The sequence below is a fragment of the Annulohypoxylon truncatum genome (assembly GCF_022578515.1).
Source record: "Annulohypoxylon truncatum strain CBS 140777 unplaced genomic scaffold F4807scaffold_21, whole genome shotgun sequence".
NCBI classification, from domain to species: domain Eukaryota; kingdom Fungi; phylum Ascomycota; class Sordariomycetes; order Xylariales; family Hypoxylaceae; genus Annulohypoxylon; species Annulohypoxylon truncatum.
The window spans coordinates 262,652-289,432 of record NW_025953807.1 but is presented as its reverse complement, the minus strand read 5'-3'; the positions used below and the strand labels follow the sequence as shown (position 1 = coordinate 289,432).

At 49.3% G+C, this 26,781-nt stretch overlaps 10 protein-coding genes across 10 annotated transcripts; 6 read left to right on the top strand and 4 right to left on the bottom strand.

The window, feature by feature from the left end:
• Window positions 1–720: 720 nt before the first annotated feature.
• On the bottom strand, window positions 721–4,131 carry F4807DRAFT_430287 (K+/H+ antiporter 1). Its single transcript, XM_047998409.1, has 4 exons — window positions 3,737–4,131; window positions 2,840–3,581; window positions 2,454–2,791; window positions 721–2,397 (listed from the first exon to the last, which is right to left on the bottom strand). The coding sequence occupies exons 1-4, from the start codon at window positions 3,905–3,907 to the stop codon at window positions 955–957; spliced, it is 2,694 nt and encodes an 897-aa protein (XP_047853119.1). The 5' UTR covers window positions 3,908–4,131; the 3' UTR covers window positions 721–954.
• Window positions 4,132–6,125: 1,994 nt separating this feature from the next.
• F4807DRAFT_430286 (uncharacterized protein) lies at window positions 6,126–7,987 on the top strand. The gene has a single exon (XM_047998408.1). The coding sequence runs from the start codon at window positions 6,390–6,392 to the stop codon at window positions 7,488–7,490; it is 1,101 nt and encodes a 366-aa protein (XP_047853118.1). The 5' UTR covers window positions 6,126–6,389; the 3' UTR covers window positions 7,491–7,987.
• A 408-nt stretch (window positions 7,988–8,395) lies between these two features.
• Window positions 8,396–9,415, bottom strand: F4807DRAFT_461536 (aromatic compound dioxygenase; the record flags this gene model as incomplete). Its single annotated transcript, XM_048001696.1, has 2 exons — window positions 8,396–8,596; window positions 8,690–9,415. 2 exons carry the CDS (start codon window positions 9,413–9,415, stop codon window positions 8,396–8,398), a joined length of 927 nt encoding a protein of 308 aa, XP_047853117.1.
• A 1,334-nt stretch (window positions 9,416–10,749) lies between these two features.
• On the top strand, window positions 10,750–11,978 carry F4807DRAFT_461535 (3-carboxy-cis,cis-mucoante lactonizing enzyme; the record flags this gene model as incomplete). Its single annotated transcript, XM_048001695.1, has 3 exons — window positions 10,750–10,896; window positions 10,978–11,086; window positions 11,149–11,978. The coding sequence occupies 3 exons, from the start codon at window positions 10,750–10,752 to the stop codon at window positions 11,976–11,978; spliced, it is 1,086 nt and encodes a 361-aa protein (XP_047853116.1).
• Window positions 11,979–12,748: 770 nt separating this feature from the next.
• On the top strand, window positions 12,749–14,960 carry F4807DRAFT_461534 (DUF21-domain-containing protein; the record flags this gene model as incomplete). The annotated part of the gene is made up of 3 exons (XM_048001694.1): window positions 12,749–13,196; window positions 13,265–13,934; window positions 13,985–14,960. The coding sequence occupies 3 exons, from the start codon at window positions 12,749–12,751 to the stop codon at window positions 14,958–14,960; spliced, it is 2,094 nt and encodes a 697-aa protein (XP_047853115.1).
• Window positions 14,961–15,526: 566 nt separating this feature from the next.
• F4807DRAFT_430280 (uncharacterized protein) lies at window positions 15,527–17,263 on the top strand (the record flags this gene model as incomplete). The annotated part of the gene is made up of 4 exons (XM_047998407.1): window positions 15,527–15,867; window positions 16,016–16,167; window positions 16,295–16,330; window positions 16,446–17,263. Coding segments are annotated over exons 1-4 (734 nt in total), but the record flags the coding sequence as incomplete, so codon positions are not given.
• On the bottom strand, window positions 17,264–20,297 carry F4807DRAFT_430270 (MFS general substrate transporter). Its single transcript, XM_047998406.1, has 10 exons — window positions 19,760–20,297; window positions 19,645–19,699; window positions 19,437–19,473; window positions 19,346–19,376; window positions 19,224–19,266; window positions 19,163–19,167; window positions 18,982–19,009; window positions 18,448–18,929; window positions 18,351–18,368; window positions 17,264–18,287 (listed from the first exon to the last, which is right to left on the bottom strand). Exons 1-10 carry the CDS (start codon window positions 19,929–19,931, stop codon window positions 17,671–17,673), a joined length of 1,488 nt encoding a protein of 495 aa, XP_047853113.1. The 5' UTR covers window positions 19,932–20,297; the 3' UTR covers window positions 17,264–17,670.
• A 1,470-nt stretch (window positions 20,298–21,767) lies between these two features.
• On the top strand, window positions 21,768–22,481 carry F4807DRAFT_461531 (uncharacterized protein; the record flags this gene model as incomplete). The annotated part of the gene is made up of 1 exon (XM_048001693.1): window positions 21,768–22,481. The coding sequence occupies one exon, from the start codon at window positions 21,768–21,770 to the stop codon at window positions 22,479–22,481; it is 714 nt and encodes a 237-aa protein (XP_047853112.1).
• Window positions 22,482–23,115: 634 nt separating this feature from the next.
• Window positions 23,116–23,817, top strand: F4807DRAFT_461530 (uncharacterized protein; the record flags this gene model as incomplete). Its single annotated transcript, XM_048001692.1, has 1 exon — window positions 23,116–23,817. The coding sequence occupies one exon, from the start codon at window positions 23,116–23,118 to the stop codon at window positions 23,815–23,817; it is 702 nt and encodes a 233-aa protein (XP_047853111.1).
• A 612-nt stretch (window positions 23,818–24,429) lies between these two features.
• Window positions 24,430–26,395, bottom strand: F4807DRAFT_142331 (2-dehydropantoate 2-reductase). Its single transcript, XM_047993114.1, has 4 exons — window positions 26,329–26,395; window positions 26,002–26,151; window positions 25,847–25,913; window positions 24,430–25,719 (listed from the first exon to the last, which is right to left on the bottom strand). The coding sequence occupies exons 2-4, from the start codon at window positions 26,025–26,027 to the stop codon at window positions 24,652–24,654; spliced, it is 1,161 nt and encodes a 386-aa protein (XP_047853110.1). The 5' UTR covers window positions 26,028–26,151; window positions 26,329–26,395; the 3' UTR covers window positions 24,430–24,651.
• Between the last annotated feature and the right edge of the window lie 386 nt (window positions 26,396–26,781).

The following is a 26,781-nucleotide window of genomic DNA, read 5'->3' as shown; positions in this document are numbered from 1 at the left end:
AGCAAAAAGGAATGCGGTGATGTCACGAGCGAATTCGAAAACGCCATTTTCGTCATTTACTCGGGTAGCGACAATTGTCTATTTCTAAGCGAGGAGATACATCACATAGCAAGGTATATTTCCCGTGTTGATCTCCTCGGTCTCGCTATCGGTCCCGGGGAATAGGTATTTATATGGCATGGTACAGTTGCCCGCAAAGCCAAGCATACCCAACCAACATGTCACTGTCGAGGAATAATAGTTTTCACTTGGCATAAAAGCTCGAGGACAAAAGTTAAAGATGTCGTCGAAAGTAGATAACGCCACGTGCCGGTCTCGCGGGTCAGCATCTGACGTCTGGCGATGGCTAGGTCGAGATAGAGTTCTTACATGCGCAAGGTTCGTAGGGTAAGTAAGGCAGGCCATTCGCATAAGCTGCCGAGCGAGTGATCTAGAAAAAAAATAACATGTAGGGCTGACGATGCTATGCTATGCTGACATACCGGCGATCGCTCGGGTCTTACCCACGAACTGGGCTGTCAGACGGGATGTCGATAAGATCGACGGCAGGATAGATGGACTTATTGGAGGAGTAAGACGGCATGGGGGAGCGGTGAGGAGCTTGATTTGGTATTTGTATAGGGGAATATCTCCTGTGAAGTTAATTCCTGATTCGTTGTTAGTCGTTATAACGAAGAATTAGACCTTGTCAAATAGCATGTTTACATTCAGCCAACCAAATACTGATCGAATATTTCATTAAATACTATCAAAGCATGCCATATCTCGGTATCCAATGAGATATTTCGGATAGTACATCATACCCGTCATCTCGTCTTTACCGTTGCATTTTCTAAAGCATCTATCCAAGTGCCTAAAGTCCGAGACCCAATATCAATTCATTATAAGTTAAACCAAAGAACTAGATCGAAATTCCTATACTGGAACGATCTCTGATGCCTGAAGCAATTCAAATCAAAGCTCATGCCCTGACCCTCCGGCCTGGATGACTAGCACGCTAGCCTTGAGCTCGCTCATAGCCATAGACTGACCGAATACTCCTATCGTCTTCTGCAACTCATATTCTGTGGTGCCCTGGTCTACTGCTCTTAAGCTAGTAGGAAGTTTAGGATGTCTACGCCCAACAATGACAATGTCCCCTGCATTGCGCGAATTCTTCCCGACGTTCTCCTTCGCCAACTCGGTGGCTTGTCTCGCTGCTGAGCTGGCGGTAACTGAAACTTCAGTGAATGTGACGCGATTAACTAGTTCGGGAGAAAGGCTGGATTGTAATGTAGATATGAGAGACGAATCTTGTGCTGTTATCTCTGTGTTGATAATATCCTTAGAGATGGACTCCGGCGAGACAGAATCCAAGTTCCCCTCAGAGATGCCCACGATATCATCATCCCCTTCAGCAAAATTCAGGTGGGCAATTGTAACCGTAATAAGCGGGTTTTTGGCAAGTTGAAGAACGAACCGCAGAGCAACTCGGTCATCTACACCGCCTAAGTAAGGGAAGAAGATCCTATGAGACTTATCTGTGATAGGAGGAACTACAGCATCTCGATGACTGCGCATCGAGACGTTGCTGATCGTTCGAGGTAGGGTCGGCCGGCCTTTATTCGAGGCAGTGCTGAATTTATTATCGATGAAGACACCTGTATTGCAAACGGCTTTGGCTAACGCTGTTCGGATGAAATCCAAATGTGCTTTTCCGGAAAAGCGATCTTCAACTGAGACTTTGAATGGAGTGGTTGAATCATCCTTGTTGCTCCCAACATCACTCCACGGGATAAGCACAAAGTCGGACTCCTGGATTGAAGCCTGTTCAACAACCGTTCGGGCATAAGCGTCCTCGGGAGCAATTGTTACATTGCCCGATGCTGCCACGTCATGAAGCCGAGAAAATGTTTGGAATGCATTGACCACAGGATCGCGGCGAGCGTAATCATCGCCCTCGGTAACTTTCATTACGGACGATGTACGCTCGGTAAGCTCAACAATACGCAGGCCGTGGACTTCAAGGGGTCGCGCTTTCGAAACTGAGACCTTACCGGCATCTTTAGCATGGGAATCTAATGGTTCTCCAGGCTTGGACTTTGGTGTGACGTTTTCATCGCCTAGAAGAGAGATAAATGTGAAAAGACTAGGCAAGCTATCCAAACGAAGATAAACCAGGAGACGACGTATGCCCGTATCTTGTATTTGGGAGAGAGATGTGGATTGATTAGAGCCCTCCAATGGCTTTCCATCCCAATCTATTTCGCCTCGTTTCCATTGGTCAAGCTTCTTTTGGTACCACGGAGGGTACAGCAATTTTGTCAGGGGTGTTGTAGCAACCGTGGTGACTAGAGCCATGACAACAAATATGGTGAAGGTTCTTTGTGATAGGATTCTCGCCTGGAGGCCAATATTCTGTATACTCATCAGTATATTTATCACCATAGTCTGGACAGATCATCATGACTTACCAATACGATCAGTTCCACCAAACCCTTGCAACTCATTAGTACTCCAATGGTGAGACTTTCCCTCCAGACGAGTTTGGTTGCCCTAGCTGCCAGTGTACCACCGATGATCTTACCCGAGAATGCCACAACAATGACTCCGATAACATAGCCCCAGGTAATCCCATCGTTCAGGAGACCAAGGTTTGTGCTTAGACCAGACAAGGCGAAGTAAAGGGGCAGGAAGAGGACTGTCACGAGATCTTCAATTTTCTCGGTTACGTGGATAGCAAACCCGCCATCGTGTGGGCAGATCAGGCCAACTAAGAAGGCGCCAAAAATGGCGTGCACGCCGATAATGCCTAAAGGAGTCAGCCATCGTTCGAGAATGTGAGTGACAGACTACTTACTTGTAAACCAAGAGGAAGTAAGGACTAGCAAAATCGTAACAGCAATCATGCCCTGAGTTGGACCATTTTGAATGCTGCCTGTCCTCCTCAAAGCCCAATGGAACACAGGTTTAATGGCAAAAACCAGGAACAGAACCCAGCCAACAGCAACAAGGAGAACCCAAAGCGCGGTCAAACCAGAGCCATTATTGACTAACGCGACACAAAGTGCCAGAAGGATCCAACCGACAACATCGTTGCCAACGCCAGCAGCCAGGACGGTAACACCGACGGGAGTGCCCAGTAAATTGAGCTCGGACAGGATTCGACAGAGAACAGGGAAGGCGGTGATAGCAATGGCGGTACCAATAAAGAGAGCATAGACGCCGAAATCGATTTCGACAGTGTTGGGATCGTTGTGGAATTGGTTATACAATCCCCAAGCAATGGCACAACCAAGCCCAAAGGGCAGGATCATGCCAGCTAAGCCAACAGTCAAGGCGACGCGCCAATTGGAGGTGAATAGGCGTATATCGACCTCGAGACCGATGAGGAAGAGGAACAAGACTAGACCAAGATTGGCGACATTGTTTAACACCGGCATAGAAGCCGTCGGGAAGATGTCATTTGTAAAACCCGGGATGCGCGCCAGGACAGAAGGACCCAAGAGAATACCGCCAATGACCTCGGCGATGACGCGGGGTTGTCCCAGGAGTGACAGAGGATAGTGAAGAAGGCGGCATAGAATAATAATGATACCAGCCTAGATGCAAGAAGTGAGCAGATATCTTCTCCGAGGCTTTTCATGTTTATAATTCAGGGCTGAAATTACAGCGCATTTGTTTACACTTGTCGGCGCCCTAGAGGCGGTAACGGAGGTGAGGCTGAGTAAGCCCGGTGAGAATAGCAGAATCTTACCTGAATAATGAAAAGCTGGATGGGGTTGGAGGTGCTGAAAGTATTTGGCAAAACACCTTCCAAGATGCCTCCTTGAGGAGCAGGGCCGGTGGTGGTAGCAGCGGCGGCGCTCGTAGTAGTAGTGACGGTAGACAGCAATGTCGTCGTCACTGTAGCGGTTATGGTAGCCATGGCTTACTATGCTACTTGGGTAGCTAGTAGCGCGCGCGACAGGTTAAGATTTGGTTAAGTCAGCGCGCTGGCGTCGCCGCAAGCACCAGCAATAGTAGTATCGGACAAGCGATGGGCTCGAATAGACGAGCCACAGCGCCGAATAATACAAATCAATTAAGGATATCCAATGAACATGTGGTCGTGATTGAAGTTGATGCTCAAAACAATGAGGTTGGATGAAGGCTGAAAGAGAATTAGAAGCTCGGGAGGATTCCGCGAGGATAGAGGGTCCTTGATGAGGTGATCACGGACCACAATGTCTTGGCACCGATAAAACCCCCCGGGCCTTTATAAAGAGATTATGAGCTAAGGGATGGCTAGACCGCAGCTTCCAGCCGGATCTTGGTTAAGCTTTACTGAATAGGGCTTAATAAGGTGCCGATGACGACAGAACAAACCCACCCCTAGTGATGAAGGATAGCGCTAACCCTTCTAAAACGTGGCTATATTTGGGGAATTGGAGACTCTTAGCAGCCCCAGAAAATGTCCAAGCAGCTGAAGATGCGGGGGGTTTATTATGCAGTATTCCTTTATCCTCTATCTATCACGGCTTCTTTTGTTTCACCAAGACAGATCGACGTACACAGGAACTTTGTCAAATACTACATTGTAATCCGAGTTCTAAGATCGTTATATGCGTTGCAAATCGCTAGATGAACAGGTGTAGTTCTCGTGACTTACAACGAGTCAAGAATGGTTCTAGGTCAGGATTCGCGGATAACGCCAAGAGCTAACTAAAAGATCACAATGTAGTAATCCAAGGATACGCCAAGTTCAGGTCAGAGGATCAAGGAAAATGTCAGTCTTAAGAGTTAGGCTATAGGACTATACCTAGGTACTTACCTAGTTATATCCGATTTTAGCCTCATGGCAACGAGTGACTTCGAATTGGACTATACAATAAGGCATATGTATAAGTCGTCGGAAGACTACCTAAGCACCTAAGGGAGGTAGGTAATTAGTACCTACGCACGTATCAGCTTGTTCAAACAATCAAAATCCTCTGAACAAATCACATCTCAGACGTGACATGGAACAAAACAGACCTTAAACTGAAGCGGAACCAATCGTGACTGGTTATAGGCGAACCATTTCCCCATGGGGAAATTCCTGGTTTGGACAGTTACTTGATGTTGGTTGGCTACCGAATCTTGGGGTTGCAAATCTCCGTGGGCACTCGTCCCTTTTCGGGTAGTCACTGTGAATTTATTGGCAAATATGGTGCCCTATTCTAAAATCGCCATCATGCCATAGTCGCAGATGGTTTGTTGGTGAAACCTAACAATCATGTAAGATATTTACCAATCGGATAAGGGGCGGCGTAAAGACTCACTTTCTTCCTTGCATTGACATCCATACCTACGTACGATTGAAGAAACAACTTTCAAAAACGTTTAACTCGAAAATACCAAATGGAATTGTTTAGAGAATAACAGAACTAGACATCATAAGTGCCCGATCTTCGGACACCTCAGACCTGGAGCAGTCTTGGATCTTGAAAAAAATAGATGCTTTGTGACTCTGCCGTAAGACATTTATTAATCTAGATGTGGCCATGCTTATGGTAAAAAACTTACCTAGGTACCAAGGTAAGTAGGGTCAGGGGACGCATATTCACTGCCTAGGTCGATAAAGATACAGGACTTCGTGAAAATGGGAGCTTTAATTGCATTCAGAAGAAGTTTATGAAGCTGGATACACCCCAACGTGGTGAGAAAATCATGAGGCGTGAGCGCATTTGCTTCAATAGCACACCTAGAACTCTCTTCTCAGTTAGATATTTACCAATTAAATCTTACAATGTGGGTACATTTCGTAAGAACTAACAACGACCTAGCCGTGAGAAGGTCAATTTAGAGGACGTGAATTGAAAAAAATGCCAAGGCGCGTTCCTGTTGTAGGGCGCAGACGTTGTAGATACTCCAAGGTTGTAAACTTTAAGCCCAGGAGATAGAAACCAATTAGAAGCTTAAGCTTAGGGTTGACTTCTGAGATAGGGGTAGTTACACAGATATCCTTAATGGTCAACACGCAACTTACAGATGGTAGACTCGACGCTGCTTTGATAGTTTATAGCATCGAGGGCAAATACGGCAGCGGCTATGTGCAATCTCTATGACTCTTACCTCGAGGTATGTAAGCAAAGGGCCGCTCCTACTATGAACTCAAGGTGAACCTTAACCATGGAAGTCATCTTGTTGTCTATTTTCTCTGTATATAAGACCATGATCTTCCGAACCTCCCCAGCTCATCTTGAACTTCTACTAGACCACGATCTTGGCTATCATTCTTTCTGACAGAACAAATGCAAACAAAGTAGCTCTGCTTTGCTTCATCCATATATTTACGTGTATCCCTCACTACACCATCGTTTCTATCGCAACCACTTTGTCTATCACACATAACCAGCCAAACCCAATACAACTTCGCCAATCCCAACATGAATTCTTTCTCTTATCTCCTCCTGGCTGTCATCAGCCTCTCTGTCTCAGTCCTAGGAGGCGTCCTACCCGACAAACATCCCGAAATCAGGCCATGCGCCCCCGGGACTAAGATGTGCCACGAAGACACCGTCTACCGCTGTAGTTCACTAGGTACATGGGTCGACAACATCCAATGCATACCCCCAGCCCACTGCTTCGAGGACAAGCACACGCAAGACGCCGGGTGCGTAGACTCGCACGCCGAGCTGAAGCGTTCTGATCCGACCACGACTTCGGCCCCCTACCTCTTCGAGGACGCGTACCATGGGCCCCCTGGGAGGCCTTCAACCAGCAAGACGACGACGATCTCTCTCACGTCGGACGAACATATCAAGCCGGGGCCCCATACGGGGGACCTACGCTGCAACGGCCCCGTCGAGGAGATCTACGATGATAGTACCGGGTGGCGGGTAGTGCAGCGTTGTAAGGAATGCCACACGTTCTCGGACGGGACCATAAATTGCGCCCCTCTGAACCCCAACGTGCCGACGCCGACGCCCTGCCAGATCAGCACTTTCAGGTGCGCCGGCAAGTGGATGGAGGCTTGTGCCGACGGGTACCATTGGCAGAAGCTGGAGAAGTGCCTCGACTGCAAAGAGACCGGCCACGGCGTCGTCAACTGCGCTCCCGACAACCTACCGCCTATACCCCCCCACCCCGTCTGTAAGATGGGCGCTCTGAGGTGCAGGGGTAACTGGTTCGAGTTCTGTAACGCGGGCCGTCAATGGCAGTCCGTCCAGCGGTGCGCGAAGTGCCTGGAGAGCGGCACCGGAGGCGTCTCCTGCGAGCAGCCGAACACGGCTCAACCTGCGGATCCTACTAAGCCCGCGGCTTCTCCGACGGTGCTAGAGGTGACTCCAGTTGCAGCTGCGGCTCGGACTCCGGCTCCGGAGTTGCCTGATTTCGAGTTTCCAACCGGGGCCCTGAAACCTGACCCCGATATGGAAGTGGCTAAGGATAACCCTTGTTTCGGAGGCGAGGTGAAGTGCAATGGGGATCGTATTAATGTGTGCATGGCTTCGCATCAGTGGGAGGATTTCGGCCCGGTACGTCGTTGAAAAATCCCCTATGGATTTATGACTGAACCTCCAGTATTCCCCTTATAACTTCCGATCTTGTTGACGAATTACATATTTACTAATCCTCATCGCTACAGTGCCCCAACTGCACGCAGCTCTACAACACCAAGGTTAACTGCACCTGGGATTTCGCGGAGCAAGCTGACAGTTTCGACTCCCTCCTATCCCAATTCTTAGCGGAGGAATCTCTTCTAGATTCAGTCTGTGAGCAGGGATGGCAGCGGTGTGCCCCGGGCAACACGACTGTCGAGAGTTGTAGTCCTGAAGGGAAATGGGTCTACGAGGAATCTTGCGATGACAAGAGTCGGTGCGTTGGGATTAGCGAGGGTGTCGCTTTTTGTCTTGACAAGGAGACGGCTGAGGATGAAGTGCGTAACTTCGTGATCTAGTTTTACTGGATCGGAGATTTTTGATGCGGTGTTTGATGGGCAATAACGCCACTGGCTAGTACTGGTTGGCTGGGGCGCGTTAACTGGTTGGGTTCGGAGTTGAAGGATTAGTGATGGCTTTTCAGTTGTACTTTGTAGTCGTAATTGTATCGTTAATGAGTATCGATCAGGCGCATTAGAACGTTAACCTATTGTCCCTAATTAAATAACTGTCTCCCTCACGATAAGAGCCGGGATCGGCATATGTTCAAGTTGCCGCAATGGGCGTTTATTCATTATTTAGCGACCTGCAATTCGAAGACATCGTCATGCACCTTGTTATACATACAGAAATAGGCGCGGACCTCAAAACGCCTATCATTTCACTCCTTGCCGAAAGGAGCACTGAGTAGCCCACGCCTCACCCCTCTCTTCATCTAAACCCCGATATGTACGTCCACTGACTCTCCAATTCATTACCCGTCATTGAAAATTGGTAATCTTTACAGAACCGGTCTAGAAAGACTTCCCCTTGTAATCCTTGGGCGCGAGGATGACGTTGTAGTCCAGCTCGAGCTTCGCCTTGGGGTCGCCCTCGAGCGGCTTGAAGTCGACCACCAGGTCGTCCTTGACGGCGAACACGGTGTCGGACGAGAGCCACTCGTCGTCCTTGGGGTACAGCTGCGTGGTGCAGCCCTTGTACTCCGGGTGCGTTACCTGCGGGCTTTGTGTTAGCACTGCGGATTTATCTCGTACTCTCGTAATTATGAAGGAAAACAAAAAAAGAAAAAAAAAAAGAAAAAAACTCACCATGATGTGGATATGCGCCGGCCGCATCGGATGCCGATCCATCATATTCAGCAGCTGGAACGAGGGGCCGTCCCGCGGCAGCGAGTACGCGGTCGGGTAGTAGCAGTAGAACCAGTACTTGCCGTTCTCGTCGGCGCGGAACTTGCCGCGCAGGTTATTCGGGGTCTGGTTCTCGGGGTCCTGGAAGTCGTACTTGCCGTTGGCCGAGGCCTGCCAGATGTCGAAGACGGCTCCCGGGATGGGCTTGCCGGTGACGAGGTCGGAGACGACGCCGTGCATGAGCACGACGCGGCCGTCCTTGTTCGGGTCCTGGATGATGGTGCCGCCGTTCTCGCGGAAGGGCGCGTTCGGGCTCCAGAACGGCCCCAGGATCGCGCTCGAGGTCGGGTCCACGTCCGTGTCCGACACGATCTTGTGCGCGATCTCGTCGACGAGCGTCTCGAGCCCCAGGATGTCCGACAGCCGGTGCGCCTCGTTGCGCGTCTGCTTCGACTCCGAGTACACCCGCCCGACCTCGTTGACGAACCGCACGCCCGCCATCCACTCGTCGATCGTCAGGTCCACCTCCCGCGCGAAGTCGTGGATGTGCCGGATCAGCGCCCCCAGCACGACCCGGTTCCGCGGCGTGGTGTTGGGGCCCATGGTGTCGATGACGTGTTGCGTGAAGTTGGGGTCGTATTTGGAGGGCTTGGGGGCGCTGGACGCGCCGTTTGCGTCGGAGGCCATTTTGTTAGGTATTTGTGCGATCGCTTTTTTGTAAGATGAAAGGTTGTAAGATGAGCTGCTGGTAAAGGTCACGTTGGCAAGTGTGTATGAGTAGAAGATGAGTGTATATACAAATTAGACTGAATTGTCGTCTGGACACCGGCTAGATATATATTTCGCAGTGAGGAGGAACTTTAGTACACGGACAAGGACAATTATCAAATAGAAACACCGACTTCATTTAAGTTTTACCACACATCCCTCGTGATTGTCTGGGCAGTATGAGCAATGGATGACCTATGATAGGTTGGTCCCTGAAGATCAAAGAAAACCCCGCCATCATCAAAAGGACCCTATATGTGGACGTAGGTGGATCGGATTGCTCTCACGGCAGCGATATTAAACTCCCTTGCCTCTCGGATCATAAATCGCCCTTCAGAAGGCAAAGAGCTTAGTGGTGGGCTTCTAAAGCTTCTAGCTCGGGATCGCTGTTATTTTCGGGTCCAAGGGATGCTATTTATGTACCTAGCTAGGCAGGTAGGGAAAATAGCTTCTTTTCAGACCGCTGTAATTGGCTGTTTCTATGATGAAACCTTGGTCATGGTCATTATACCTTTCTGAAGCTGGACCCTGATGATTTCGAATTAGGTACCTAGCACATGCTGATGCCGACTATACGTTGGTATTATCACGGAAGAAGCCCGATCCCAAGACTCAATTGGATCCAATTAAATGCCAATGGTCCAATAATGCACGACTACTATCTGTAGTGTAATACATTCGACCTTGGGACCGAGACGTCCGTGGTGGGGAAAGTCTGACGATGAGGCGTTTATCCGGCATTGCAGCGTGGCAAATAGAGAGGGAGATCGAGCAGGTAGCCGCTCACTCGGTAACTGACAGTGAATTGACCCGTGTGCCGTGGCCATTTACCGTTTCCTGCTAGCGGTGCCGATTACTTGAAGGATAACGTCGGTTCTTCCCCACATCGTCGCTCTAGCAATGGTGCAATAATCGCCGCCAAGTAGATGCGGGGACAAATTAGTGAGTCTTCGCTTGCTAGACTGTCCATCTAATAAGGCACCGTTGGAGCTGTCAATGCAATGACAGGTCTAGAAAATATGGCGGTTTAAGGAATCGGGCTGTCGGGGAACAACTCTAGCCCTATGCGTATCCGTGCTGAAGAAAGTTTTGTTGTCATGATCAACCATTGAGATATTATGAGTTGCGCGCTAAAGTGACGAGACGACGGGGTCTAATTCTTCCTTTAGTCTTCACTTTCACTTCTTCATCGTATGAGTCGACCACGGCTGCTTCGGAATACTTCCAAATCCATTTTGTGAAAAGGAACAAGAATGCCAATTCATCACTTGATGATAGGAACGTGGACTCCACCGGGGGCCATCTTCACTGTAGCTTTCGACGATGAGAAATTAACGTTGGAACTGGTGAAGAGAACCGAGATTCCTCACGACGAACCAATCTCATGGATGACTTTCGACGTAAGTCGAATCGGCCAGGCCTAGACCAAACTAGAGCCGACATACTCCTCGTATACTCAATACTCACGGTTTTTTTCTCAGCATGCCAAGAAAAACATATACGGCGCGGCCATGAAGAAATGGTCAAGCTTTGCCGTCAAGAGTCCGACAGAGATCGTCCACGAAGCGTCGCATCCAATGAACCATGATCGTAAGTTTCGCAAGGGCCTATCCAGCCAACCCGGTAATTGACCCCTGATATTCGGCACGTAGCACAAGCAAGCCTGGCCACGACCAACACTCGCGCCATATTCCTACTTGCCGCAAAACAACCGCCTTACGCCGTCTACTGCAATCCCTTCTACACACATGCCGGTCATGGATCCGTATTCTCCGTCTCATCTACCGGCGCTCTCGAAAATGACATACAGCACTACCCGTACCAACCTAACACCGGTATCCACGGCATGGTATTCGATCCGACAGAGACCTACCTTTACTCGGCCGACCTGAAAGCGAACAAGCTATGGGTGCATAAGAAAGCGCCGTCTGGCGAAGTAGACTTGGTGGGAAGCGTAGACGCGCCGGATCCGAAGGACCACCCGCGCTGGGTGGCGATGCACCCGACGGGCAATTACCTATACGCGCTCATGGAGGCCGGCAACCGGCTCTGCGAGTACGTCATCGACCCGGCGACGCACATGCCCGTCTACACGCACCACGCGTACCCTCTGATCCCGCCGGGGATCCCGAAGCACGACACGATGTACCGCAGCGACGTGTGCGCGCTCACGAGGTCCGGCCGGTACCTGTTCGCGACGAGCCGGGCCAACAGCTTCGACCTGCAGGGCTACATCGCCGCGTTCCGGCTACGCGACTGCGGGTCGATCGAGCAGCAGATCTGCCTCAACCCGACGCCGACGAGCGGTGGGCACAGCAATGCGGTTGCGCCGTGCGATTGGAGCGAGGAGTGGTTGGCGATCACGGATGATCAGGACGGGTGGATCGAGATATATCGGTGGAAGGACGAGTTCTTGGGTCGCGTCGCTAGGTGTAGGATTCCCGAACCGGGGTTTGGGATGAATGCTATATGGTATGATTAAACATTAGACTATAATTATAGAAGTAAAGATGAGACGATACCAACGAAAACATATGAATATCGGATGATTACCTAATGCTCTTACTGAGGTACTTTGTACCTACATAAAACAAAGTTCAGCCAAATCTCGATTCCTTAGCCACAGTTTGGTAGGACTTACAAGGGTAGCTCCAGCCCACTTACTTTCCTCGGCTCGTTTCCGCCACAAGCGCCCAGTAGGATTGTAGGATTTTTACTTCGCATCTTTGTTTCCCCACAAGAGCTTGTTCTTAGTCTTATCTCGTCATCAATTGGATAACCCGTTCGTCATCAAGCGTCCGCTGAGCAACACTGAATATCCGCTTTCTTCGTCTCGTTCCGACCCTGTAGCTTGAAATCTGACACCGCCAACGCCAACGCCAATATTGCAGCATATCCATGCAACCACCACCTACTCTACCGCTATCGAGCTAATCCGAATCGCGATATCTTCAATGGATGAAATGGTCTTTTGGCCATATTCATAACTACCTCATCTATTAATCTCTCAAGCCTAGATAGCAGATCTGATACTCGGATATCTGGTTGTTTTGGCTCGGCCGAGGTGATCTGTGAATCTGCACAGCCGCCTGCGCTCCGCCGAAACAATTACCTATCACAAGGAGATATTACTTCACCCTCAATATAAAATTTTGTAGCACGTTCCGACCGCTCGATCCTCTTTCCTATTCGCTCGACTCAATTTTGAAGCCTGTCTCTACCGATCTTCTTCCACCCAAATACTCCAAAAGCATGGGAAACGAAGGCATCCTTCGTGCTCGCACAGCTGTTCTTAGCCTGTCTAGAGCTTTATTCCTGTCTCTTGGCCTAGCAACCGCCGCCCCGATAAATTATCATTCTCGTACCGTTGACAATGCCCCCGAAGAAGCTGAGGGTGGCGCCCTCTGGGTGCTTTATGCCGTGTCGATTATTCTTGTACTTTTAGGAGGCGCTTTTGCCGGCTTGACGATTGCGCTCATGGGCCAGGACGAAATATATCTACAAGTAATATCACTCGACCTCGAAGAACCTCAACGGAAAAACGCGAAACGTGTCTTCGATCTACTTAAGAAGGGTAAACATTGGGTTTTGGTGACGTTGCTCCTGTCTAATGTCATCGTGAACGAAACCCTCCCCGTTGTCTTAGACAGGTGTTTTGGTGGTGGTGTCGCAGCTGTTGTCGGAAGTACTGTCCTTATTGGTAAGATATTTTATAACCCGCCCATATAGCTGTCTCCTAGTTATATTAATATGCTTTACTTACTATAGTCATCTTCGGCGAGATTTTGCCACAGTCCGTATGCGTTCGTTACGGTCTTCAGATCGGCGGATATATGTCCAAGCCCGTCCTTTTAATGATGTACTTACTCGCTCCGATCGCATGGCCCACCGCGAAGCTACTCGATTGGCTCCTCGGAGAAGATCACGGGACTGTATATAAGAAGAGTGGATTAAAGACATTAGTTACACTACACAAGTCGCTCGGTGACGTTGGTGAACGTCTGAATCAAGATGAGGTAACTATCATCAGCGCTGTCCTGGATCTGAAACGCAAGGCAGTTGAGGAGGTGATGACCCCTATGGAAGATGTCTATATCATGTCGGAGGATACCGTGTTGGATGAGAAGACTATTGATCAGATTCTCGACGCCGGTTATTCTCGCATTCCCATTCATCAGACGGGCAAACCAACAAATTTTGTGGGCATGCTATTGGTCAAAATCCTCATCACCTATGATCCCGAGGATGGTAAACGAGTCAAGGATTTTGCCCTCGCTGCCCTACCCGAGACCCGACCAGAAACCAGCTGTCTGGATATCATCAACTTTTTCCAAGAAGGCAAATCTCATATGGTACTCATCTCAGAGTCGCCAGGTGAAGATCATGGTGCTCTAGGCGTGGTAACACTTGAGGATGTCATTGAAGAGCTCATTGGAGAGTAAGTAACTTGTCCACAATTTTGAATATCCACTCACTAACAATTGATAGGGAAATCATTGATGAGTCAGACGTATATGTCGATGTTCATAAGGCTATTCGCAGATCTCATCCCGCGCCTAAGGCTAGGGCAATGAGGAAGGAACTCATGGCTAAGGACCTTGAGAACAGGAATGGCACGCTGATCGACATAGATGAGGAAGACGGGCACCCGTTCAAGAATAAAAGAACTGGCTCTGTCAGTAGCAGGACTGAGACCTCTGTTCTTAGTTCCAGCCCAAAGATGACGACGTTCCTAATGCGAAGGCGCTCAGCCGGCCAGGACGGTCAGCTAATGCATACGACTATACCGGTTAAAGCCAATTTTGAGGAAATGAGAGATCACTTCAAGCATCTTGGCCCATCTAACCCAGCATCTAATCCAAAGAGCACACGAGTCGCAGCCGTCAAAATTAAACCAGCAGCAAACTCAAACTCCGGCGCCCGACAACAGGACTCTATCGCAACAGATGCTATACCCGATGACCTAATAGCTGTCGTAGACGAACGCTCAAGTCTTCTCGGTTCTCGACTCAACGCCAAAGACGGCAAGGATGGCATCCAAGCCCTTCAGCAGAATTACACCGAACCTCGTTCCACCGCCAAGTCCAACACAACCCCTGAGATCGTGACTAGCTTCGATGGGGAGGCTTCAGAGCAGAAAACCCGAGGTACACAAACCAAGCTCAGTGCTACAGCCAATGATGAGACTTCGCCTACGCAAGGATCTACGTCAAGCATCGAGAGCATACAAGACGGTATTGGCCGTCGAAGAGGTCACGTACGCAGTGGCAGTATAACTGAAAACATAGTCGAATCCGGTGGTATCACCAAAGTCATACTCGAGGCCAGCAGTAGTCTATCAGAAGCTGAAGAAGAAGACGAAGGAGAGATCACTGTGACGGCGGGATCGGACGAAGGTACATCTTCGGCGCATAAGGGGCACAAGAAGAAAAATCGCCGCAAGCATAGAAACGGGAGCAAGTAAGAGCACTACATCAGCATTAGCATAGTAGGGATATGACCACGGATTAGCCCGACGTCACACAACAAGTATGCCGCTTTCTATAGCAGCATATTCAGTTCGACCGTCGGGCAATCCCCTTATCGAGCATACATTACAGTCTCGGGAATTAAAACGGGGGAATACTAGGTGGTACTAAGGGAGCACGTTCACTAGGCAAGAGCCTATGTAAGATTATTTGGACTGTTTTCGGCGTCCGGCAATGTAACCATAAGGACAACAAGCAATCGATTAATTCAGAATTCCTGAAGAACGCAGATTTATATTAAAGTGAAGCTAGACACGATGCAACCATTTGACTTTTATACCACCCCACTCTTGAACTCGGTTGGCCACCACTCTGAATTTATAACAGCATCGAATATGCGTAGCAATTCCACTTTTGATACGCACTTAAGGTATAGCAACGGCAACGACCTGGATGATGTTGATAACAAGTATGCAGCAACCGGCACACGGCGTATTCCGTAACAGTTCCCCGCTGATAGGATTTGCATAATACTCGCAGACGGCACTCATCACCCTCCAAGCTCAAGGGTGGGGTACAGGATGATACTCGACTAGTTACATATTTAAGCATATTCCGTAAAATGGAGTAAGACGTAATATCGTAGAAGACGTGGTGATTCTAACATTGTAATGTTATACTTCTAACCTCACGGCCTAACACGTTAGGCCTAAGTGTATAAGTCAATGATTTAAGTGATTATATTAGATATCAAAGAGGAAGAGGAAAGAGCCACCGTAATGGCTGCTGAAGACGCTTTCGTCATACCGACGGTCGATATATCGCCGTACCTCGAGGACCCGACGTCAGAGGCGTCGGCGAGGGTAATCGAGGAGGTAAGGCAGGCTTGTGTCACGAGCGGATGTAAGTGATAAATTTCTAGGATCGTTGGCTGTAACCTTTATCTGGCGGTTTATTAGGTATCCGTGGTTATGAATTCTAGATAGGGTTGATACTCTCATACCAATATTTCACCTTAGAAAAGGGAGAACTGCTAATTCAACTCTCCCAGTCTTCCAGATTACCAACCATGGAGTACCGAAGGAGCTGCGGGACAGCGTTTTCAAGGCTGCAGAGACATTCTTCAAGCTGCCGCTAGAGGAAAAGAAAAAGATGCGAGTGCCGGTCTTGAAGAATAGGGGCTACGAGGTGATCGGCTCACAGGTAAGTGGCTATTGAGTTGAGATGAGGGACATGTTTCCAACGGCTCGTCAGAATACCGAAATTTGAGGATTTTTACATGATAAAACGAAATAAACATTGCTAACGCCTTAGTTTTGAACTGAGATAGGCCTTACAAGCAGACACCAAGCCCGATCTCAAGGAGGTAAGACCCTGCTATGCTCTATCCTACAAGATTTATCCAAGTTTTAAACCTACCTGCTCCATTGCAATCCATCTGGAGAATCACACTAGAATCATTCCCATCTAACCAACACCAGGGGTTCTTCATCGGGCAACACATACCCGCCTCAGACCCCCGCTCCAAAGCGCACCCCTACCTCATCGGGCCGAACATCTTCCCTCCCGAGCTGCCGGACGAGGTGCTCAAGACGCCCACGGAAACGTACTACGACGCCATATTCGCGCTGTCGTGCAAGGTCATGGAGATCCTGGCCCGCGGTCTGCCGTACGGCAACGACGTCTTCGTCCCGTTCATCTCGGGGGATCCCGTGTGCGCGATCCGACTGCTGCACTACCCGCCCCAGGACTCGAATGACGAGAAGCAGCTTGGTGCAGGGGCGCATACGGATTTCGGTGAGGCCCTCTTCCTTCCTTGCTTGCTTCTCCTTCTCATTGCGTGTTGTTACCACCTTCTCCCCCTTTCGAAAATAACCATAAAAAAAGGAAATTACCTAGGTAGGTAGGTAAGGAAATAGCTAACCGTAACCCCCAAGGCGCCATAACCCTCCTCCTCCAAGACTCCTCGGGCGGCCTCGAAGTCCAGCACCCCCTCACAAAGACCTGGATCCCGGTGCATCCCGACCCGGACGCGTACGTGGTCAACATCGGCGACATGCTAGCTCTATGGACGAAGAACGCGTACAAATCCACCGTGCACCGCGTCGTCAACCGGTCGGGCCGCGACCGGTACTCCGTCCCTTTTTTCTTCGACGGAAACACGGATGTTGAGCTGGCCCCCTTTGATGGGAGCGCGCCCATGGCGGTGGGAAGGGGCGGGAGGGCGTTGACGGCTGAGGAGCATATGTTGGATCGGTATGGGGAGACGTATGGACGGGTTGGGGATGAGAGGGCGGTTGTGGAGAGGGGGGTTAAGGAGGTGGTTGTTGTGTAGGGGTAGGGAGGTAAGGGGGAGGAGAGGGTGGTGTGTGGGATTGGGTGTGAAAGGGCGGAAATGGGAGGTTGTACCAGGTCTCACTTGACAAAACGGTGGCACGCTCTTTATATGGGACTTATGAGCGTCTTATTGTAGATCTACCAAAGCCGGAATTTTCAATTCTTATATGAGATTGACTGATTGCCATTGACAAGGGAGAACCGTACATCATGATTCTCTACCTACATAGTACTCATCTATCTACCATAACGACAGTCTATGTAGCTAAAACATAGCCGCTAGTTACAACCTTCGCAAGAGCTTAGAAGCTCATAACCCAATCTAATTCATAGAAGCCTTCATCATCACCAACGCTAACTTCGCGTCCCCTACAAAAAGTTCCTAAACCCATACCCCTCGTTCTCAACCCCAACAGCGCCAGCCGCCGGATCCAGACCCGCCTGCCGCGCCGCCTCATCCGCCTTCTCGAACCTCCTATTCTCCCAAGCCAGATACGTGCGCAGGACGAGCGCCAACAACGCGTTGAAAAACATGAAGCCGGCGCACAGGCCCATGCCCATGTGAAAATACGGCGCGTCGGTAGTGGGAAACACTCGCGTTCCGAGAAGGGGGCCGCACTGGCCGACGATGTTGAGGAGGGCGATGCCGGCGCCGCGCTTGGAGTCGCTGCCCTGGTTGTTGATGGTCCAGGGCAGGATGTTGGAGATGGCGGGGAAGACGCCGGCGGCGGCGAGGAAGACCCCGAAGTAACGCACGGCGACGCTCTTGCAGGTCAGGAGCAGGATGTAGCCGACTCCCGCGACGAGGGATAAGGCGATGATCATGAGCCCCCGCTGCCGCGTCTTGTCGGCGATCCAGGTCGTCGCGATGCAGACTAGGAAGGAGAGGAAGTAAGGGGGCGCGCTGAGGCCTTGCGCGTTGATGGCGGTGAAGCCCATGTTTTGCAGGATGGTGGGCAGGAAGACGGGGAGACTGCTGAAGGAGACTGTTTTTGGTGGTTAGTCTGGTTTCTGCTTACGGTAAGTGATTCGAAGGGTATGTCACAAACCATTGCAACTGAAGTACACTGTGGAGAACTCAGTTAGCCATTGTTGCTTCGAGAGAAAGGGGGTGAAATTTTGAATCTAGAATCTTGGCGCACTTACTCAGAGGAGGGATCCAAGTCTTTATATCCAATAGCGACATAAAAACGTCCTTTAAATCAACGTGTCCAATACGCTCCGTTCCCTCGCTTCCCGTCTGTTGAATCGCCCGTAGCTTAGCAACCCGCTTCTCATCTTCGTTCAAGAACTTCGCTGTGTCTGCGGAATCGGGCAAGTAGAAATAGGCAATTGCCGCTAAGATAACTGAAGGGAGTCCTTCTACAAGGAACAGGACTCTCCAGTTGGGTATGCTGGGATGGCCTGAGGTGATCCCGTAGGCCAGCGCTCCCGCGAAAGTTGTGGCGAGAGGGGCGGCGGAAAGGAAGATACCGCATCTAAAACCTAACTCGTGCCTCTTATAGAAGAAAGAGAGTAGGTATGGGACGCCGGGCCCGTAACCGGCTTCGGCCATGGCGAGGAAGAATCGGCAGACCATTAGACCTTGCCAATTAAAGGCCGCGGCCTGGAGAGTCGAGGCTAAGCCCCTGAGTATTCATGAGTTTCTGATAAGTACATTGTTATGATGAGATAACTTACCATGCGAGTACACAGCAACATGCCCAGACTAAGATGCGCCAGTTAGTAGGTAATGTATAAAAAGAATAAGTCTATAATAATAATTTGTAATAGTGAAGTCCATCTTAAGAACACCTGACAAATTTATATGTCGTATGATGCTCCCGAGCCTTTAAACGAAAGAAGCAAGGATATAACATACTGTGACTATAGACGCTCGTTAGTTTAAGACTCAATTGTTTGACAAGGGGAACGGAACTTACGGAGGTATAACCTTCCACATCAATGCGGCCCACTCAAAGACGACTATGAGAAAAAGTTAGCATTGCCGAGAGGTATAGTATAAGTATAAGAAGCTTGAATTTAAGGCTAAGTAAAAACTTACTATACGGAATATAGAATATCGTCAATAACCACTACATCGCCAAGATATTAGTATAATGCGAATTACCGGAGAGATCCATCTCTCAACAAACCTGATAATGAGCATCGTCAAATTTTAGGTCCTTGCTCCTGCGGGGAAGAAAGCCGGCTGTTAGCATAGCGCTATGACTCAGAAGCCGTTTCTAGCGGGCGCCGTTCGCTTTTGACAGACCACAGAACGTGGGCTACGAAGGGTCATGGCACCGAAAAAAAGAAGAAAAAAAACCACACGTAGAAACTGTTGAATTTGAAGGCACATACATTCCGGCAGTCTCGGCATTTCCTATGTTTGAACGGTCTAGGAAAGCGACCAGATCTAAAAGACGAGAATGAGTAATGAGGCTGCGCGGGATGCTGGTCGGAATGAAGCACTCACAGAGTCCCATAACCAAAGGAATCACGGCTCGGTCTATCTTTCTTATAACTCGCTTTTCAATGGCGGGATCGATATGATAGACATTGTTCTCGGCTTTTTCGTCGACGCTGGCGCTTGTGTCTTCGTGTCTGTCCTGCGTGGGCTCCAGGTCGTCCCCTTTGATGATATCCATCTTTGCGACAGGTGATCCTGGATCAATCCCTCTAAAAGGAGGCTGAAGATACAATAAATAATTCAGACACCAAAATCAACAAATACAAAGCGTTAGAACCGTTGAAACATTGAAACAGCCGTCGCGTTCTTGGAAACTATAGCGGTGCGCCCGTTGTATGCCAAGTAAGGAGAAAAGAAGTTAAATAGAAAGATTGGCTGAAAATAGTGGCTTTGGATAAGAGTTATGCAAAGGTGCCAGTGCCGTGGTTTTTAGTCATTTATCGTATTCACTTCACTATTATCAGCTCTTGTGAATATGTACATGCCTGGCAGTACCCCTAGTGCCCTGACATAAGTACATACAGTACCATCCACTGTTCGATGGAGACGGGGAATCTTCCCCCTCTCTCCTCTCGAATTGACGAATGGATCGCGTTTATTGTATAACTCCATCGGTTCAAACATGCCGCGAAATGGCAACTCATGTGCCGACTGCTCGTTTTTCGCAAGGTAGAGAGGAGCGCCATCTTACGCGGCCTTGCCTGTTTGACGATAGCTCTAGCTGAGGCCCACGGGGTAACGCGAATAGAAGGTCTTTGGAGCATTCGAGACTAAAAGGCCCCGAGATACACCGACCAATACAAATACAGCAAATGAAATCGATCCTTGCCGCAAATGATATCATCCCATCTCCATGTTTTGCTTAGCGTGGAGATGACAGGGGTTATTTTTTCCGGGGGAAAAGCTTAGCTTGAACATCTAGCCCTAACGGGAACTTATTCCTGTTTCAAATTTTAAGTAAGCAAAGACCAACCCATATACGTATAACTTCCCAGATGTAGTATATGGTCGTGGAGTATCCCTACAATGACTTGCATGTAAACCCGAAATAGCACCTAGATCATGTTGCTAAAGGCTGATCTCCAATTGAGGGGTAATTGGGGTCAGGGTTAGGGTTATGCTCCGACAAATAAAGATACAAAAGTCGGTATGTCAATGAGTTACGCCCCTTCAACTGAAGTTTTAAAGGTTCATAATATCTAGTGTAAATCCCTTAGATGTTGCTTAATGCATTGATATAATGGACCACAGGTAGACAATCGTAATATTCTAATGAAGTACCTATTGATGAAATTATATCATGATGTGAGCCGGGTCTCAAGGTAATTTTCATCATGGGTTTCTTATTTTCCAACATCATGACCGAAATAAAACTTCAAGTATTAACCTAGGTAAACAATAGTAGGAGTAACTGAAGAATAGTTAGGTAGTTGATGAAGGGTGTCATTGGTAAACAGAATGGCTTCTCTCATACGACACCAAGTTGAGCCCCTGAGATCATGGTTTCCGGTAGATAAACAGAAAAGTTGTATCTTTACATCAAGTTCACGTTGTAGTTTAATAATACCTACGAATAGTTTGGGCCAAGTTTCTAGCTACTGTTTTTAAGAAATACGTGAAAAAGTTGACGCATTGTGATCCTTCTTCCCAAAGCAAATTAGCCATACAATGCATTGTATCACCCTTTGAGTTACTCTTTCTCATATTCAGATATCAAAGGAATAACACAGCCTATGTTCGAATACGTAGCCCGAAGACTCCGCTGTTATCTTTCAATGAATCGTTGCTTAGGGGTTAAGATGCTCCTACCCGCTTTGTCTCTTCAGGCATCATCAGTGCTTTCACTCTATATGCGAACAAAGCAAGATGACTGCCTTGGAATCAAGTACAGAAGAGAAGAAAGAGAAGCTACGATGTATATAGAATCGAGTTCGAGATGAGTGAGTTGGGAGAATGGCAGTAGCAGCAGCAACATAACAGCAAGCAGTAAACAGAAAAGTAAAATACTCAAATCATGGAAAACAACGTCGTAAACCGTACTTTCGCAGGCAAGTCCGAGAAGATCGCAGAGCAGTATGAGCGCTTCCATAGCCAGGCCACAGCCAAAGTAGACGTAGCCGCGTACTACGACCGTACCGAGGGTCACGTATTTCTCGACGAGCCCAAGTGGATCAAGGCCAAAACACCGTTCACAGCATGGACCGGGAACGTGCTCGCCTCGAGTGAGAATGCACTGATCATTGGTAACCACTCCTCGTTCGCCAAGGTGCAGTACCCAGGCAACGAAGGACGGGCCGGCATGTCGATGATCCACATTCTCGGGATCCCCAAGGAGAACTTATTCAACGGCGTATCTCTAGACCGTAGCAACGTACACATCATCGACGAGATGATCGCCTGCTTCCAGTCGAACTGGGCGTCGCCCGAATTCCGTAGTGCAATCCTAAAGCACCAGGAGCAGGCCATCGAACGTAGCAAGGATGAGAAAAACCCGGCCACGTACTTGAAAGCCATGGTACATTACCAGGAGCTGCAGCGTCGGATTGATAGCTTGACCGTGGATGACTTCACTTTCGGTCTGCACTTGTGGCCCGACCACAGTGTTGGTCATCTACACATGCATATCATCGCCACGCCTCCTTGGTGCCGCCAGTACAGTACCTTCGTTCATGACGACAAGACCAAGGACGCTCTTGAGGTCCGCGACTATATCCTCAGCCGTCAGTAGGTTAGATAAGTTACCGTAGATTAATTAATCAACTTAGTTGCCCCTGATGTATCCCTTATTCGATTTTTCTCTAAGTCTAGATGTTATAAAAGATATGAAACCCAAGTAAATTATGAGATACTATGCCTCAAATATGATCCATTGCCCATAGATACCTGGCTGATTTCTTAGGAAGGCAAAATAGAGACAAGATGATACATATTTAGTTTTCGGTATTCTTTGTAAACATATGAGTGCATGGACAGGATACATCATTCAAAAGGAATGCGATAGGGGTAGGTACTATTTTCAATTGACAGAGATACACGTAGAATACCGATTTCCCTATTTCTTCTCCCAGCAATTACCTTAGACAAAGACTCGCAACCTCAGGTGCTCCTTGCCATGCTACACCAGCCAAGGAACTTCCCTTTGTTCTCTTAGAAGCTGAGCTGGGTTGTGTTTCGAAATATATGAAGAGCTCATATCAGGTGCCTAAGTCTTTTCCAAGGGAATAAGGCATATTACCAACATCAAGAACAAAGGATACGAAGATATATGTAGATATAATTGAGCTCGACATGACTGACCTAGGGGGATTGCATCAGCAATCACCCCTGAATCGACCAACAGTGTATAACCACAGAAAAACACAATGTCGATTAAAAATTTCGAGGGCAAGAGCCCCTTCATCCATGAGAGTTTTGAGTACTTCCTAAAGCAGGAGGGTGCCCGGCGTGATGCGAATGCTTATTTGAATCGGCAAGGTCATCTAATACCAGAGAGAGACAACTGGATAAAGGCTACGACCGCCTTTACTGACGCGGAAAACAATAAGGAAGTTGTTAAATTTGCTGTCAGTGACAAGGTTTTACTCATAGGCAACCGAAGCTCCTTTTCCGAGGGCCAATATCCTGGAGACCCAAAAGCGGCCGGAATGTCCATGATACATATCTTCGCAATCTCGAGGGCCAACTATTTCAATGCTGTATCATTGAGAAAACACGAAGCATCCATTATCAATGATATGATAAATTTCTTTCGAGAACAGTGGAAGCGACCTGAGTTCCGCGAAGCCGTTCTTGCACACCAAAGGAACGCCATCGAGAACCAAGGCACAGAGGGCCGCGCTCAAGCGAGACAACAATGGCAAGAGCTAAAGGGAATAGTACATCAACTTAAGTTCGAACACTTCGCTTTTGGATTTCACCTGTGGCCCGATAATACAGTCGCGCATTTACATATGCATATTATCGCCATGCCCGAGAAGTTCCGTCGATACAGTACTAGGCTCAACGACGCGAAGACCGTGGACGCACACGAAGTCCGTGCCGAAGTTAAGCGCCATGATGAGTAGGTAGATAAGTAACCTGAGCCCTTAGCTGTCACGAAGGTAAATACCTAGGCGATCCATCCTACTATAAGGGTTAACCCTTGATTAGCTTACCTAGCTGAGCGTGGGTGTATTTAGCTCGCCATTTCGTGGGAGCATGTAGCACTGAACGCTCCGTTCCCCTTAATAAACCATACCGTTTACTGCCTACCTATGCAACAGACCTGGCACCCAATGGCTGTGATGTTAGATGATGTCTACTCTCTGTAATAATGTGAAATATGTGTGAGCTTGGCATAAATGCTTAAAAAGGGGGACTCCTTAACATACCTAATTATTCTTGTAATTGGACTCAGCCCCTGAATAATCTCATAAACATCAAATCAGTCTCATCCTTAGTATGACCAAATGACGGTCAATGCTAAGAATGCTCAATTGTTGCAGGAAACATAACCGTAAAAGGCATGAGAGTAATGTCAGCTAAGAGCCAAGCTCAGAGTAAGCTGTGAGATATTCTGCTGACGTATATTTCTTTAGAAGTTAAAGGCGTAACCTCCACCTCCTCTTCGAACAGACGACATCCCTTATGCTCGATATGGCACCCTAAATATCCCTTTTATGAACACATTACCCAGGTAAACACATAAATTCTTGTATTGAGTTTTATGATCAACACTGTCAAGGACAAGTCGTGTAGTTACTCACTATGGTATCTCACGAGTCACCAGGTCTACAAGTGTGCAGCGAAACCTCACGTACCATACCTACGCGACGAGTATATACCAAAACACAAAGGTATCAGCTCAGGGAACAAGATCCAACTTAACCCAGAACCCAATCCCCAACCCCAATCCACATCTACAACTTCCCCTTCCCCTTCTCCCTCTCCTCCCTCTCCTCCCTCATCCTCTGCATACTCCTCAAACACGCATACAAGCTCTGCAACCGCGGCATCTGCACCCCCTTCGCCCTCGCAATCCTCACCGGATTCCCCAAAATAACCTCAATCTCCATCGGCCGCCCCGCCTCCCAATCCAAAAGCATACTCGGCCTCCCCCCCGTATTCCTCTCCGTACTTTTCACGATCTTCTCGGGGCTCGCCAGCGTATCCGGCAACGGCTTTCCCAAGACTAAGGGGGCGGCGTCCCGGATCTCGTGCATGATGCCGAGGACGTGCTCCCGCAGCTCCGGGTCCGTCAGCTGGTCGGCGTTGCCGCGGCCGCCCGACAGCACCGCCGTCGGGTTGAAGGCCGCGTTGATGCACAGCTTGTGCCACCGGATCGTCTGCAGTTCGAGCTCCGAGTGCGTCTCGACGTCGCGGATGCCGCCGAGCGCCGTCCACCAGCGCGCGAGGGCGCGCATGCGCTCGTCGCCGAGGCGCGCTACCGGCTCCTCGCCGGCCTGGTCGCCCACACCGGGAGGTGCGCCGAGCCCGTGGCCGTACGGGCCCAGGCTGATCCGCGTCCACCGGTTCTGCCGGACGACCCCGTTCCGGATCTGCTCTGCGCTGATGACGGTGACGGCGCTCACGATGGGGTTGCGCGGGAAGCGCGCGCGGTACGGCGCCTCGACGCCGACGCCGTTCTGTATCAGCACGAGGCACGACTTCTCGCTGACGAGCGGCGCCACCATCGCCGCATCGTCGGTTCGGTCGGGCAGGGCTTTCGTCGTGACTATGATGTAGTCCCACCCCTCGCTCGGCGGGGTACCCGTACCCGCGCTCTTCTCGCCACCAACAGCAGCCTCAGGACCCGACGATGATGACGACGCGCTCGGGACGGCGGCGTCGATGTTGGGGAACACGGCATAAGGCGCGAAAGTGTAGTTCCCGAAGGAATGGGTCTGCAGCTCGACCTTTCCGCCGGCGGCGATAATGGCCTTGTAATTCGAGCGCGCTATGAGCGAAGCGTAGACATTCTGCGAGGGCTGTTTTTTCGTTTCGAAAATGGAGGGAAAACGGGCGTGGCGAATGCCGTGCTCCCCCCCGTCCGAACGACTATCAGCGCGCGTTCTCCTGCCGAGAGTTGGACGAGAGGAGTGGTTCGGTCCCTACATGATGCAGTCGGGATGCGTAGAAGCAGCCCACGGCGCCGGCGCCAACGAACAGGATGTGCACCGGCCTATGAGGAGAGGGCGGGAGGCGGTTAGCTCTCACGCGCAATCTTACGATCTTACGATGACACACGACGAAGGAGATCGGTGGCGCACTTTGCCGGATTATTAGAGGAAGCCATTGCCGGCGTGGCTTTTCTTACGGCTTGATTTTAGTTTCCCTGGCGGTGAAACACGAAACGTACGGTTGAAACGGGTGTACTTTCGCGATTTTTGTGGGTGAGATCTGATTAGGTAGGTAGGTATCTATGTTTGTAAATTTGACAAGAGTTCGCGAATTGGAGTGACGGTGATGAAGATGGTGATAAGGTGAAGGATGAGACAGTTGACGCAAAGCTTAGCCGAAGCCGCAAAGCTTAGAAACTCAATTGGAAAAGGAGCTTGGGCCTCATTGAATTACCGAGGTCCAATTCTATTACTTACATACGCTAACTTGAGTCGCAACTACTACCCGTAGACACTATAATCGGAGGTAACTTAGTACTAGAATACCCCTTATTATACGTACATCAAAGTGAGTCTTAACAAAACATCGACGACATGGTTGAAGAACCTCGAGATGGAGTTGAGAAACAGGAGAATTGCCGATATATCCTGAAGTCGAGCATCGTCAAAAAAAGACTCAGAGAAGATACGCTAATCGCCTTGGCAAGCGATATTCGCCCATTCAAGTTGAATTATTCAGAGATGATGTCGGCTTACAAAAGCTGAACTCATCCATCTGCAGTATGTCTTGCTTGCTTGCTGCTTGGCCTGATTGTTGCATGCTTCTCGCTTTCTTGCTTTTCGGAACCAAGACTGCAGCGTTTCAGGCTGGCCCGGAATCAAACCTCGCCTCTCGCCTAGAGGCAATAGCAGCACACGCCGAGCATAGCA

Bases quoted from the DNA above. Each gene is read 5' to 3' on its own strand.
- F4807DRAFT_430287 (XM_047998409.1), bottom strand. From the start codon at position 3,907: ATGGCTACCATAACCGCTACAGTGACGACGACATTGCTGTCTACCGTC. The intron at 3,582-3,736 runs GTAAGATTCTGC...TCTTGCATCTAG, and splicing joins TCCAGCTTTTCATTATTCAG to GCTGGTATCATTATTATTCT. The intron at 2,792-2,839 runs GTAAGTAGTCTG...TGACTCCTTTAG, and splicing joins TACTTCCTCTTGGTTTACAA to GCATTATCGGCGTGCACGCC.
- F4807DRAFT_430286 (XM_047998408.1), top strand. From the start codon at position 6,390: ATGAATTCTTTCTCTTATCTCCTCCTGGCTGTCATCAGCCTCTCTGTC.
- F4807DRAFT_430270 (XM_047998406.1), bottom strand. From the start codon at position 19,931: ATGGATATCATCAAAGGGGACGACCTGGAGCCCACGCAGGACAGACAC. The intron at 19,474-19,644 runs GTATGTGCCTTC...TCTTCCCCGCAG, and splicing joins AATGCCGAGACTGCCGGAAT to GAGCAAGGACCTAAAATTTG. The intron at 19,377-19,436 runs GTTTGTTGAGAG...TTGGCGATGTAG, and splicing joins TTGACGATGCTCATTATCAG to TGGTTATTGACGATATTCTA.
- F4807DRAFT_142331 (XM_047993114.1), bottom strand. From the start codon at position 26,027: ATGGCTTCCTCTAATAATCCGGCAAA. The intron at 25,914-26,001 runs GTGCGCCACCGA...CTCTCCTCATAG, and splicing joins TCCTCTAATAATCCGGCAAA to GCCGGTGCACATCCTGTTCG. The intron at 25,720-25,846 runs GTAGGGACCGAA...ACGAAAAAACAG, and splicing joins ACGCATCCCGACTGCATCAT to CCCTCGCAGAATGTCTACGC.